We start from the raw sequence: 13343 nt of genomic DNA on the forward strand, positions 1-13343 counted from the left end.
GCTGTAGGTATAGCGTGAGGGAGCGTCAGACTCTTACGGACTAAAACCCATCATGTTCCTTCTTAAGCCCTTTATGTGCCAGGGTCTTGGTAACTCTTTCGAACAATCCTGCAGACCCAGGTCCCACGTTCACTTTTAATCACCCTCGCTATCTACCTCCTGCTCCCCTCGTGGACCATGGGATTGTTTATGACCTAATATCTTCAGGAATGAAGCGATGATACAGTAACATACAGCAAAATCTACTTCAGCGTGTATAATATTAGTAGGAAACTACCTCAAGAACAGGATAAAATACTTTTTTTCTCTGTACCAATAGGACATGACTTGTTTGCAATCTTGGCGATGATGTCAAATGATGCTCCAATGCCAAGTCTTACCTAAATGGCAGTAGATTTGAATTTATTATAACGCCTATGTCCTATGTGTAATAGGTAAACCTTGAAACAGATTGACTTAGAATAATTAATGTTTACCCGGGCAGGTTTAGACCAAGGCTGCCATTTTACCCCTTATCGAAAACAAAGGGTGCTATGTACCCATATGATGATGGCCTCGTTGGCGTAATCCCAGACTGCCGGTCTGTTGGTCCCGGGTTCGATTCTCGCAAAGACTATAAAACCACTTGACTGCGCATACAGTGCCCCGACGCTCGCCAAAAGTTAGTGATTTTGCGCGTACTATAAGGCTACGATCAGTACGATCCTTTAGTAGCGACCGTGAACTGACCAATAGTAGCCGCGGATTATGCCGCGTCCCCCCGCCCGCAGTGGTGAGTCGTGTTCTTAGAAGAAATTGGCGAGTGCGCTCTCTAGAGGTTATTTACTTTATGGATTCTCGGTACAGTCAACATTTCTGGGATGAACATGCTTGTTAACTGGTCTGGTTGTTTTAATATGTATTTATAGGTATGTATATGTTGTGTATATGTAGTTCATCACTTGTGTAGGCACCCATAACTCAAGCGGCTAAATAGCTCACCATAGGGCTTAACCTGTGTGAACGTATCGCACTATTTATTTATTTAAAGGTCAGAAGTAGCCTCTTTCAAATAATTTCCTATACATGATTAGTGATTTCTCTCTCTGATGGAGTTTCTCTTTCTAGCCCTGTCTTTTTCGTACGAACACACTACTCAACTGAATTCATTATTTTTAACTTTCATAAGTCCTTTATAGGCCTGTAAAGGCTTTAGTTACTTTACACTATCTACTTATCTACAGTTAGTGACGGCAGGTCTTTTCTACCTTTAGTTATCAATGCAAATACTGGTTCACTCTTTTCGTGAATTATTATTTTTCATGCAGGTGGGGGAAAGACAGAAATCACAGACAGACATACAAAAGTTACTTTATTACATTTGGGTTACATTTACATACATTGATAATATTAAGAAAGAAAGTGAGACTTTTTAAAGTCTGATACTACGGAACAGCTACTTACTCTGGAAGCTCACGTTCATCTTCAACTTCACTAGCCTGTAAATAAACAACATAATGTTAATGTACAAAAGTAAAATAAAGAAAAATACCTTATCATACCTTTTCTAGCGGTTGGACTTCAATGACTAACTCAGACTAAAAGCTTCATAAGAAGACGCACCGGTTTGAAGGCATCCAAAGCATCCGAGGCCGATTTCGGCCACTGAGGCTGGTTTATTATAGTGCACAAGCACTTGTGGAGACACAGGTGCACTGACTATTCCTTCACTATCATAGCCGGATGGGACGGTAATCAGACAGATCAGGCTCATAACTGACATTAACGTGCTCTCACTGCTAGACAAAGGCCTCCCCCAAGCTAGGTGGATTTGCCTACACTTAACCGTGCTGGGAATGCGTGTGTTTGCCTACCTGAAGAAAAGTAATTTCACTGTCCGTGTTCACCAGTAGATCTGCCAGATATTGAGTGACATGATCTTCCCGGTCCACTATATCAACATCTTCGTTCGGGATGGCCAGCCTTTTCTTGGTTTCTTCTGTGGGCAGTGGGACTGCTACGGCAGCCACTGTTGCTCGTGTTGTTTCTACTTCTGAGAAGTTAATTGACGTTGGTTAATTATATTCTTTTTATTCTGCGGCAAAATATTTACTGAACTCACATACAAATATTTACAATGAAAAAAAACTAAAAAACGTCACAATATGCGCCTCCATCGCTGTCTACTGTACTTTACCGTCATGCTAATCCTTTATCTCATAGTCAACCAGACGCCTAGGCAGATCAAAAAGGTCAAGGTAAAAAAAGACATGAAAATCTGCAAAGAGGAAGATGTCCTGGATGGACAAGAAGTGGAAGAAGATGATACGGAAAGCGGACCCCGTCACAAGGTGGGATAAATACTAAGAAAAATAAAAATATTCTATACCATTACTTCAGACAGTTACCTAAACAATAATAACCATGGAGTATCTTATCCGTTCCTCTCCATAGAAAGCTACTTTTGGAACAGGCAACTAGAATCAAACTTATTTGTATTTTTGACATTCATAAGTGCTTGTAAAGGCCTAAATGAATGATAATACAAACCTGCAGAATTTTTGTCGTCATATTTCTCAGCTTTGATCTCGATTTCGTTTCTCTTTCTTGAGTCTCTCTCGAGGTCTCGTTCGTGGTTACGTAGCTGTTCTAAGACATCTGCCGGTTCCTCTTCAGCATCAGACTTCGCCAAGTGGCTTGGTGCCTGGAACTGTACAAGAAAAGATCCGGCTACGGCGACTGTTCTCATATCAGGAGATTAGCCAACTGCGCAGGACATTATAGTGAACAAGCATTTGCTTGGACACAGGTGCACTCACTATTCCTTCACTCTCGTAGCCCGATGGGATGGCAATCCGACACCACCAAAGAGAGATCAGGCGCAGGGCCGACATTTACGTGCTCTCTGATGCACGGGTGTATCAATCACCAACTTACAGGCTCTGGACTGCTTTGTGAAAGTTTCTAAAATTCACAAACCGATTTCGGCTCGACATGGGAATCCAACAAGAGACCTCGTGCTCAGCAGTCGCGTTTGCGACAGCTAGACCAACGAGGCAGTTGTGCAAAAATAAGATATCTTCTTCTTATGTATAAAATGAATTGTTGTTCGGATGTCTCACTAAAACTCGAGAATAGCTGGACCGATTTGGCTTATTTTTGGTTCTAAAATGTTTGTAGAGGTCTAGGGAAGCTTTCAACTATACGAAGTTTATTAGGGCAGGTAGTAATAGATAAATAAACTTACGTCCTGGTCATCATCATTGTCGGGGCTGGATTGGACGTAGCTGATTCTGGAGAGTGCCGTCGCGACCACAAGCATGGCCAACTGTGGGCCAAAATACATTATTTTTGTCGATGGAGCTAGAGAAAGGAAAAAAAAGTATTTATTCTTCAGTGAAAAAGTCTTGTTCAAAGAATTTTTGAAGTAACAAACGACAATCCTTTACAAAGTAAAAAAAACACCCAAACTTAATTATTTGTAATTAATATTTGCAATTAATTATTATTATTTCTTAATTAATTTATAACATTAGAAATAATTTATATTTTAGGAACTGAGTATAATAGTTTACACACTTTACTACGTCAACTGCTACCGCTTACTACTACATTAATGAACAATTTTACACCAAAAAAATCTATTTATCCCATGCCCTTTGATATTAGGACAAATACCAAAAAAAATTGCTAGGAATTTAATAAATCTTACCATTAGAACTACGTCTGTTTGTGAATGCTTGACTCGCTAGTACATCGAATGACAACTGCGCGGGCGATTCACAACATAAAACAAACCGGGCTGCGATTATTGAAAATAAACAATGCTATTCAGGCTGGTTTGTAAATGTGCGACTTTTTTCTGCGATTGTCGCAAGAGTAAGTAGCTACTTATTTAAGGAAGTTTTACCATCTCAAACTTTAATTTTATTTGTATTAATATTGTGTTCTACTTTGTTGGAAATATTAAAAAAATCTCAATCATGGTTTAGCAGTTTAACACATCTAGTTCTTACCCAACTCTTTCTTGCATTTATAATATGCAATTTTAGCAAAATTTGGGTGGAAATGTACGGAATCCGCTGATCTTTGATAAATAATAATCATTTTGTGAAAACATGACTACATCGGATGAAAAAAATAATTGTAAATAAATTAAAACTATATAGCCCACACGAAAAAAAACAAATAATCTACTAGGTACCTACTACACATTACCTATTAAATAACTTTTAAATTGAGGACAAATTGTATAAGGAACATGAAACGAATCCCTTATAAGCCTCTACAATTTAAGAAAAAAATACAAAAAAAAAATAATACCTAATAAATTGTATTAATTTACGCAACTGACATTTGACAAATGAGTTGTACCCAAATTCATCACCAGGCGGATTAGTTACAAAGAAATAAAAACCTTCAATCTTATCTCAAGAGGATTCCTTTGTTATCAAGTTCATTCTCCAGATTTTAAGAAAAGGAAATTTGGTTTACACGCCGCCTGAAAAAGTTAAACAATTTATATTTCTTCCTGTTGGGATTTTGGGAAATGAACGAATTTTGTTGTCAGGTCACGATTTTATCAATTCTTTACTTAGTTTGCAGGCTTGTTTTATCAAGTTCCTACTTATAATAAGACAGCGTTTTTAACTGACTTCATAAAAGGAGGTTCTTGTAACCTGTATGTGTGTTTGTGTGTGCGCAATTCTCTCACGTTCAAATGATTTTGATGCGGTTTTGTCAGATTCGGAGGGCACGAGTAGGTCTCGGCTGTCATTTGAACATCTTTGGCAGTCGTTGCTGGTGGAAGACAGTAACTCTGACCACCAGTCTTACCAAGCTATGGTGTTGGATGGCCGGGTAACTGGGTTGAGGAGGTCAGATAGGCAGTCGCTCTCTGTAAAACCCTGGTACTCAGCTGCATCCGATTAGACTGGCAGCCGACCCCAACACAGTTCGGAAAAGGCAGATGATATTTGTCGGACTTAGGAGGAGGTTTTAGGTAGGTACATACAGGATCGAATTTTATCCAGTGCGCAAACTTTGTCAACTTGTAGTGAAATAAGTTTTATAGATACGTATATTTTTATTTTGTCGTGTTTTAGTACAAAAAAGAAAATTTATTGATAGCGAAAGAGGTTTATTTTGTAACAGATTGTACGGTCAAAGTCGTCATAGTAGGCACGGCGAGCGCTGCTCCAAGCGCGTAAGAATAGTTGGTACCTATCCATATTTTGCTGATTTTAATGCGGACAAAATAATGAAAAATTTTTAAAGGAATTTGTAAGGATTCTTGATTACTAGTCGAATTGTAATTGAATATGAACGGTATTTCACAAACGATATGTTCGCAAATTAATTGTCAATATTCCAGTCGTTATTTGTAATATTCGAGTTTATGGCATTTCTATTAAATACTAAGCTGAACCGAGAAATTAAATCTAAATTCTGAATGGCAGAAATTAATTGCTAAACTGTAAATTATTATGAACTAGCTGTTACTCGTGGTTCCAAGCGATCGCCTGGATTTGTACCTGTAGGTACCTATATAAATCGATCCATCACTCTTAACTACTTAAAACCGACTGAAAATCCGTGCAGTTTTTTAATTTAGTTTATCGGGAATAGATAATCGTAGAGACGTGGCGGAGGACTTCATTATCGACTTCAAAAAAAGGAGGTTTTCAGTTACACACGGTAGGTATAACATGTATGTATGTTTGAGCTCGATTATCTCACTTTTGTTTGAACCGATTTTGATGCAGGTTGCATATAATTTTTCATACTTAGGTATGTTATAGAAGTCGGTGTTATTTTTTGCAAAAAGTGATGTGCAATCATGATAATGAGGATTATTAGGTACATTCAGACTATAAACAAAATTATAGTTAAGTCTATCTAAGTTTAACAGGACAAAAGCAGTTTTAAACTCCAACAATGCCTCTGAAAGTCGTCGAGACAGTAAATTCTTCACTGAGATCGGTTTTTCGACGATTTGTCTCGAAACTTTTTCAGCGTCTGTGCCTTGGTAGACAGATAGACGTAGTTTGCCCACAAAACAATGTGGAATGACAGGTTACAAAGAAATGTCTAAGTCTACTTGATTTACGTCAAACTGTTGTGTTAGCTGAAGGTTTTCAAAACCATATAACGGGTGATTTTTTTGCTGGTATCTTTTTGGGAACACTGTTTTGGCAGATCACGCGTGAATCGTGTCTTGTGTCATTGTCAAACTTGTTCAGTATGGTCTATAATTTAACCATGAATCGACTTACGAACGAACAACGCTTGCAAATTATTGAATTTTACTATCAAAGACGACAATGGCCGAAACGTTACTGTGAATGGCGAGCGCTACCGTGTGATGATTGGCGATTTTTTTTGCCCAAATTGGAAGAATTGGACATGCCTGACATGTGGTATCAACAAGACGGTGCCACATGCCACACGGCACGCGAAACAATGGCCCAATTGAGAGCCGCCTTCGGTGAACAGTTTATCTCACGTTTTGGGCCCGTCAGTTGGCCGTCTAGCTCGTGTGATCCAACGCCTTTGGACTATTTCTTGTGGAGCCAGCAACGATTGACGCACTGGGAGCCAATATTGAAGCATTTATTCGTAATATACCGGCTGATATGTTGGAGAGAGTGCCGAAATTGGGCCTTGCGAATGGGCCATCTAAACCGGAGCCGCGGCCAGCATTTGCATGAAATCATCTTCAAACATTAAATTATATTGATCGTTCTATCGATTCCAATAAAGATTTCATCAAATTTTTCAATTTTTTTGTGTTTTTTTTGAAAATGAAATCCTATACCTCTTAAAAAATCACCCGTTACTTAGGTTTAAGATTGTTTTTTTTTTATATAATGATTCTGATTATGGAATTTGTAGAAAATTGAGTAGGTACTTAATTTGTTTGACGGACTTGTGTCTTCTTAGCTCAATCATCATCATTATCTGCCTAACCTTTTCCCCACTATGGTGGGATCGGCGTCCTGTCTAACCATTGGACACCTACAAGAAGACTGGTTTTCAGACTTACTGGCTTCTCCGTCAAGCCGACAGGCTACACCCTCAGCGGTCATTTGATGATTTCCCTTCAAAAAAATAAGTCGCATCGCATACCGACAGCCTTATGTCTTGTTGATCTTTTACTGGTTTTGTTTACATGCTAATTGTTATTGTTTTTCATAAGCATCACCAAATAATAGGCATTCAAGCTATTAATTTCTAAAATCTCTTATTCTTTGCGCAGATAGATGATGATTATGCCTTTGTTTTAGCCATAATAATAGGTAGATCCTACTAGAAAACTCGCTTTTATTATTTGTTTATTTTAGTATTGTAAAAAGGTAGGTAACTAAAATTATAGGCAGTGCTTCTGTTGGCGGCGCCGGCGCCCGGTAGGTTACCGGCTGCAAAGGGTGTGCAAACGATTTAGGTCTTTCTTGTAAACGGTTAGTTTTTTATTTCTTTCGTGTAAATAAGGCTAGAATCATCATCAATACTAATTTTTACCTAGGACCAACGGTTCGTCGGTACAATTGGCTATCTAAGTCTGAAATATTTTTTTCAAATCAGTAGTGATTACCGAGAAAACACTGGTACTCAGCTACATCTGGTTAGACTGGAAGCCGACCCCAACATAGGTTCTAACCCCAACATAGGGCTCGGACTGTTCAGATAAAAACTCTTCAGCTTTACATGATGTGACCCCAGACACAAAATACATAGGTACAGAAGTCAATCTCATGTATGTACTTTACTTTTCATGCCTAAACTCGGCGGTCGCGCTAGGGTCGTCAACTTTTTATGCGCATAAAACTAACGTGGTAGTGGTACTCGTATCTAATTATTTGATTTATTGTTGAGAATAAAACAGGAAAAATGAAATATAAACCAATAATAATAAAATATTTAATGTGGCATACATGAGGTTAATAAACACTTTCAACGGAAATTCGTTTGAACGAGATAGATAGAATATTCTTTATTGTACACTAATAACAAACAAACAGAAGGACATAACAAACAAGTAGTAAACGAGTACAATAGGCGGTCTTATCACTAAATGTGATCATACCGAACTTTTTCAGAAACCGCAATTTATAATTTTGTTATTCATACATATACTTATAGGTACTTACTTATTACTCTTTACTTGCGAAAAAAATATTTTTGTATGTAATGGGTTGGTACAGTCCCTGATCTAAGCTTGCTTCTACCTACAAAAACCTTGATTTGCGAGTTTTATTTCGTCTACCTTACAACATACTCTCGCCATGAATTATCAACTCCTACTACTTAGTAATAATCTTTGAGGGTAGGTTGGGCGGTTCGCCTGGGCCGACACTAGCAAAACTTATTACGGCATTGGGCCAGAGGCCGCCAGGGCGCTTACCTACCCACCTAACTGTACCTACCTACTGCGTTTATTAAAAGAACCATCGAAATATGAGAAAATAAGTAGGTCCAAAACGACAGTTCACTGTTTATTGTTGTATTCAAACAACCGTCCACAGAACAATTACATATAATACGACTTTTTTTGTTACTCCATTATTACTTTTTCTTTTGTTATTAAAATTAAAAATATTACAGTCAGGTAGGTATCAAAACGCGTGCACATTTATTTACCTTGTGTGTGACGCGCGTATCTCAAGAAAACGGCAGCCCCGCTCGCACTGTTTTGAGTTGTTTTGAGACAGCGCGTCTGTGAACACGCACACATAGACACCTATGTCTGCGTGACTCGAACGCGCTTTATATGTAGATTGACTTCTGTACCTATGTATTTTGTGCCCCAGAGAAGACAAAATATTTATTTTTACTGTAAACTTGTTTAGTACGAATAATCTGGATATTTCTCATAATTAAGACTTGATCATGACCCAGCCTTGTGCAGACTGTGATAACGAATTATATTTATTTACTTTATTAACAAGTAATAAATAACAAATTCAGTTGTCACGTAATACTTAGGAAAACATAATTTAGTAACGTTCCTCGTCCCCCGAACACCCGCATGTTGTCGCGCTACTTTCTTAGGAGATTTTGCGTTATGACATCTCCGCTAGTCATTTTGTTCTCCGAGTTCTAAACATATATACACAATACCTACAATACCTACCTATACGTTCTCACCCAGAAAACAAAGCAAATTAACAGATACCTAACCTATTAACTTTCTTCTACATTAAGATATTCTCTTGCAAGATAGTTTATGTAATGCACTCTATTTCACTCTGATTTCTCAAACAACATATTTACGATGTCTCATAAACAGTATTGTTTTGATGGACACACGTAAAGGCCAGTGAAAGATTGCATTCCTTAATTAAAGTTGAGTTTTCCTCAATCAGAGAGTAAAGAGACTGTAATTGACTTTGTTATATCTTTCGCAAGCTGTTTCACCCGTGTCTTGTGAGAACTGCTCCACGTACCTATAGGGTTGCCAACTTTTTTTACAAGAAATAAAGTATATTCAGGTCTATGAAGATTATTAAACAGTATTTTAGCAAAACAAACAGTATTTATTTATTATTTTAAAAAATATATATAAAAAAAAAATTGTGAGCGTCTAAATGTAACACACAATAATGTGTCTGCATTTTGATGCTGAAAACAGTATTTTGTATAAGTACTTTTTTTTTTGTTAAACAGTAAAAAGTATAATTTAGTGAAAAACAGTATAATACTGTTTAAAACAGTATAGTTGGCAACCCTACGTACCTACCTACCCAGATAAAGTAGCCCTAGGCACTTCCTCAATACAAAGGATACAGATTATAGAAACAATTTTTCAAATCTGACTTGTAGTTTTTGAGATTTATTTATTTATTTAAACATACATACACCATCATTACATGAGATGAGAATTCTTCTGCTTTTTAATATATGTAAGTAGGTATAGGTATCTTGATATATTACGTAATTATCAGGAGCCTTTTGGTAGCTCCACCGAGGATCAAAAAGACTTACTACCAATTTTTCAAAGCCAGTTGGACAAATGAAACACCAAAATGTATATCGGTTTTCTTTATAACATAAAGTTAAATTACAGATATATAAATAAACTTCTTATTTTTACTATTAGGTAATGATAACATAAGAGTCCTTTCACAGAATAACAGATATTCGGCATTAACTTCACTTTTAGCCGAATCACTTCACATCACTCAAACAACGACGAAACTTTTTTCTTCAATTTCTTCCCTTTCCCATCATTTGTCACTTTACATTTTCCATAATTTGGTGTTAAATAAAACAGTTGATCACTGACTGCATCATAATATATAACATTATTGTAATTATCGAATACTGTTCTGAATGGCGAGCCGCTACCAAAAGCCCCAATTTCGGTCAGTCTGCCCGTTCGGTAATCAATTTTGTACAACCCTCTAGTTTCACTCTGAACAAAATAGGCATTTTCATTAATATCCGTAGTCAAAGAGTATATAATATTCGAGAAAATTGACGGCTTTTTCTCTCCTTTACCCAACTTATAGACGGTAAAATTGCTCATGAAATAAATATCATCTCTCTTGTCGACTATAAAATCATCGATATTGTAATCTTTCAATGCCGCTATGGTCTTCGATTGTTTCTTTTCAAAAGTATACAAGCCTTTGGTCATAAAAATAGTGTAGTACACTTTTTCTTTGTACTGCATATGCCAGATAGTCTTATCAGAAAGACCATATAAAGTAGTCTCATTCGTAGTAGGGTTGTATTTGTAAATGCCATTCGCTCCACCGATATAAACATCTCTAGTTGCCTGATCAACAGCTCTAGCAAAAGAAAATTGAATATCTGGTATAAAAAGCAATCTTACATCGTCTAAATCGAAAGCAACACTGTGGTCTGAAGGCCGTGTATCTTCATAGTGAAAATAAATAACGTTGTCAACTCTGTCAATAGCTAATTGTCCGGATATTGGATAGTTTTGAAATATTAGAGCTTTGGAATAACAAATGCCGTCGAAGCAAGCGTGACAATGGCTTTTGCCGGATATTAGAGTCGTTAAAGCCGAGAGACTAAATAGGATTATGAGGTTTTTCATTTTCTTTCTGAAAGGAAAATAAATAAGGTTTAGTGCGTGGGTCTTCGTGCTAAATCATGTGAATGGGGTGTTTTAGAAGTTGAATAGTGTAAAGGTACATTACTATTACTTAGATCTATTAAGCACTTAGGTACAAAAGATTTTCTTTAATATTTGAAAAAACCGTGGATATTCGATATTATGTATCATCAACCAATTATATTCACAGTTAATCTGAGTCTAAGGCAAAACTTAATAGTTAAAACTTACTTGTATTATCAAATGTTTATATAATTACCTACACATATAAACAACATAAGAATATCATAAAAAAACAACGATAAAAACAATGGTCACATATTATCTCGTTAGTTCACATTAAGAATTTCTAGAACTTTCGATTAACTTTGAACTTACTTTATTATAAAACCATACTCGTAAATCAGCCAAACTTTTTAATTGTAGTTTTTACAATTAAAACACTATAACAGTATTTTAGCCAAACTTAACAGCTTAAAACTTTGGTTTTAATATAAATTCTCGGTTAAAAGTCACAGTCCCACAGTTTTACGTATTTACTACACAAACTTTAACATAGAAGTGATAAATATGAGTTATTTCAAACATATGTTGCCTTATCATTATCAAATTGAGAAACAGTGTCACAGTTTGTAAATAGAGGCGTATATGCTAAAGTTGTAATTTCCAGTTTGTTCGGATTTCGGACTAGATGTGAATTTAATTTTGGATGAGAAGGAAAAGATGAGGTCAGCTTTATGTATGTAATGAAAAGGGATGGAATACCTAAAAAGAAGTGTCAAGCTTCGTCAAGTATGAAAATAAATTACCCCTTTGGTCGAGTGGTCGCAAGTCGTGCACAGGGCTCCGGTTCCATTCCTGCGACAGGCTGTTTTAAGATACCTCCACAAACCAGCCTAATCTGGAAGTTGTGGTATTATCTACAGTTGATCCCACAATCTCAGTCTGGATGTGTAAAACTGCTATTTCGAGGCTATGAGAGTGAGGTACAGATTGTTTGAAAATGGATGGATAGGTGAAGATGTAGAGAAGGTAGCAAGGCTATATGAATGAACGCAAAGAAAGAGATATAACGAAAACCACTAATAGATTTTGGTAAATGATAGAAAGCGGGTGGATTTCAATTCGGACTTACCTACGTAGGTACAATGGTCGTCCAAACAGCTTGAAGAATACCGTAAAATAGTAAATATTGTGGGTAGCAGGTAATTATGAAGGTCTTAGAATGATGTATCGCGTTCACGCGTTTAACACGCTCTGCCGTTCCTTCCTATGGCTTCTATGAAGGTAGGCTTCGCAAGATTATTAGTTGGGTAAATAAATTGATAGGTAGATGCCATACTTTTCTACATATAACAAGCAGATACCTACTATAGTTTCCATCCGCGTCCCGAGGGAACGGTTTCCATGAACCGGTTCAGGCGTTTAGAGCGACAAAGTAAGACAGGGAGATATATGTTATTATTTTACTTTCGTATACAGCTGAAGAATATAAATACCCCTTTTTTTTAAACACGTCAAAAATCATCAAATGATCCCTCCCGCTGACTCTTACTGACTTAAAAACCGTCGTGTTCCGTCGTAGGCCTTTTATGTACCAGGGCCGCGGTAACTCTCGAACAATCCCGCAGCCCCGGCAGACCTTGGCCCCGCTGTTATGAATACCCCTTGGTAGAAAATAAATAGCTGTCAGACTTTCTGGCTTCTTAACGTAGGTAACGTGACATCCAAAATACGGGTAAATTCGAATTAAATTATGATTGTTAAAATGCAGTTTCGCCACAATTAGCTACGGCTGTGAAGTGTGCACTTTATATAATGAGACCTGACCTTTGCGACCTCATGATTTGCACTCGATATATTCACAAGAGAAATGTAGGTATCAAACCTTTGAACCCTAACAATATGGGCTTACTATGGTTCTATGTCTTTTGGCATAGGCTATATAGTGTTCCTTGGCATAAGGAATACCCAGTAGGTATACTTGATGACGATTAAAAATATAACTTAACTGTATCATAATAAAGGTGAAATTTCAATAGCAACAGTTGTTAGTTAAAAATCCACTAAGTTTACAACAATAAAATTCAGCCAGCGGCACAGGTGCACTCACTATTCCTTCACTGTGCTATGAGAATAGCCCGATGGGACGACAATCCGACACCAGAGAGAGATCACAAGCAAGACCGATATGATCTCAGTTTCTATCAATGTATCAATCACCAACTTTAACACTCTTGCTTTTACAAAGTGTATAAGGCTTAGTAATAAAACAACAATG

The 13343-nt window shown here is 37.0% G+C and overlaps 2 protein-coding genes across 2 annotated transcripts; both read right to left on the minus strand.

Moving 5' to 3' along the window:
- Nucleotides 1-1335: 1335 nt before the first annotated feature.
- Nucleotides 1336-2749, minus strand: LOC110382633 (uncharacterized). Its single transcript, XM_021343292.3, has 3 exons — nt 2530-2749; nt 1854-2032; nt 1336-1478 (listed from the first exon to the last, which is right to left on the minus strand). The coding sequence occupies exons 1-3, from the start codon at nt 2726-2728 to the stop codon at nt 1440-1442; spliced, it is 417 nt and encodes a 138-aa protein (XP_021198967.3). The 5' UTR covers nt 2729-2749; the 3' UTR covers nt 1336-1439.
- A 7256-nt stretch (nt 2750-10005) lies between these two features.
- LOC110382635 (ommochrome-binding protein) lies at nt 10006-11648 on the minus strand. The gene is made up of 2 exons (XM_021343294.3): nt 11441-11648; nt 10006-11051 (listed from the first exon to the last, which is right to left on the minus strand). The coding sequence occupies exon 2, from the start codon at nt 11042-11044 to the stop codon at nt 10157-10159; it is 888 nt and encodes a 295-aa protein (XP_021198969.3). The 5' UTR covers nt 11045-11051; nt 11441-11648; the 3' UTR covers nt 10006-10156.
- Nucleotides 11649-13343: the final 1695 nt, after the last annotated feature.

This window comes from Helicoverpa armigera, chromosome 28 (genome assembly GCF_030705265.1).
Source record: "Helicoverpa armigera isolate CAAS_96S chromosome 28, ASM3070526v1, whole genome shotgun sequence".
Taxonomy (NCBI): Eukaryota; Metazoa; Arthropoda; class Insecta; order Lepidoptera; family Noctuidae; genus Helicoverpa; species Helicoverpa armigera.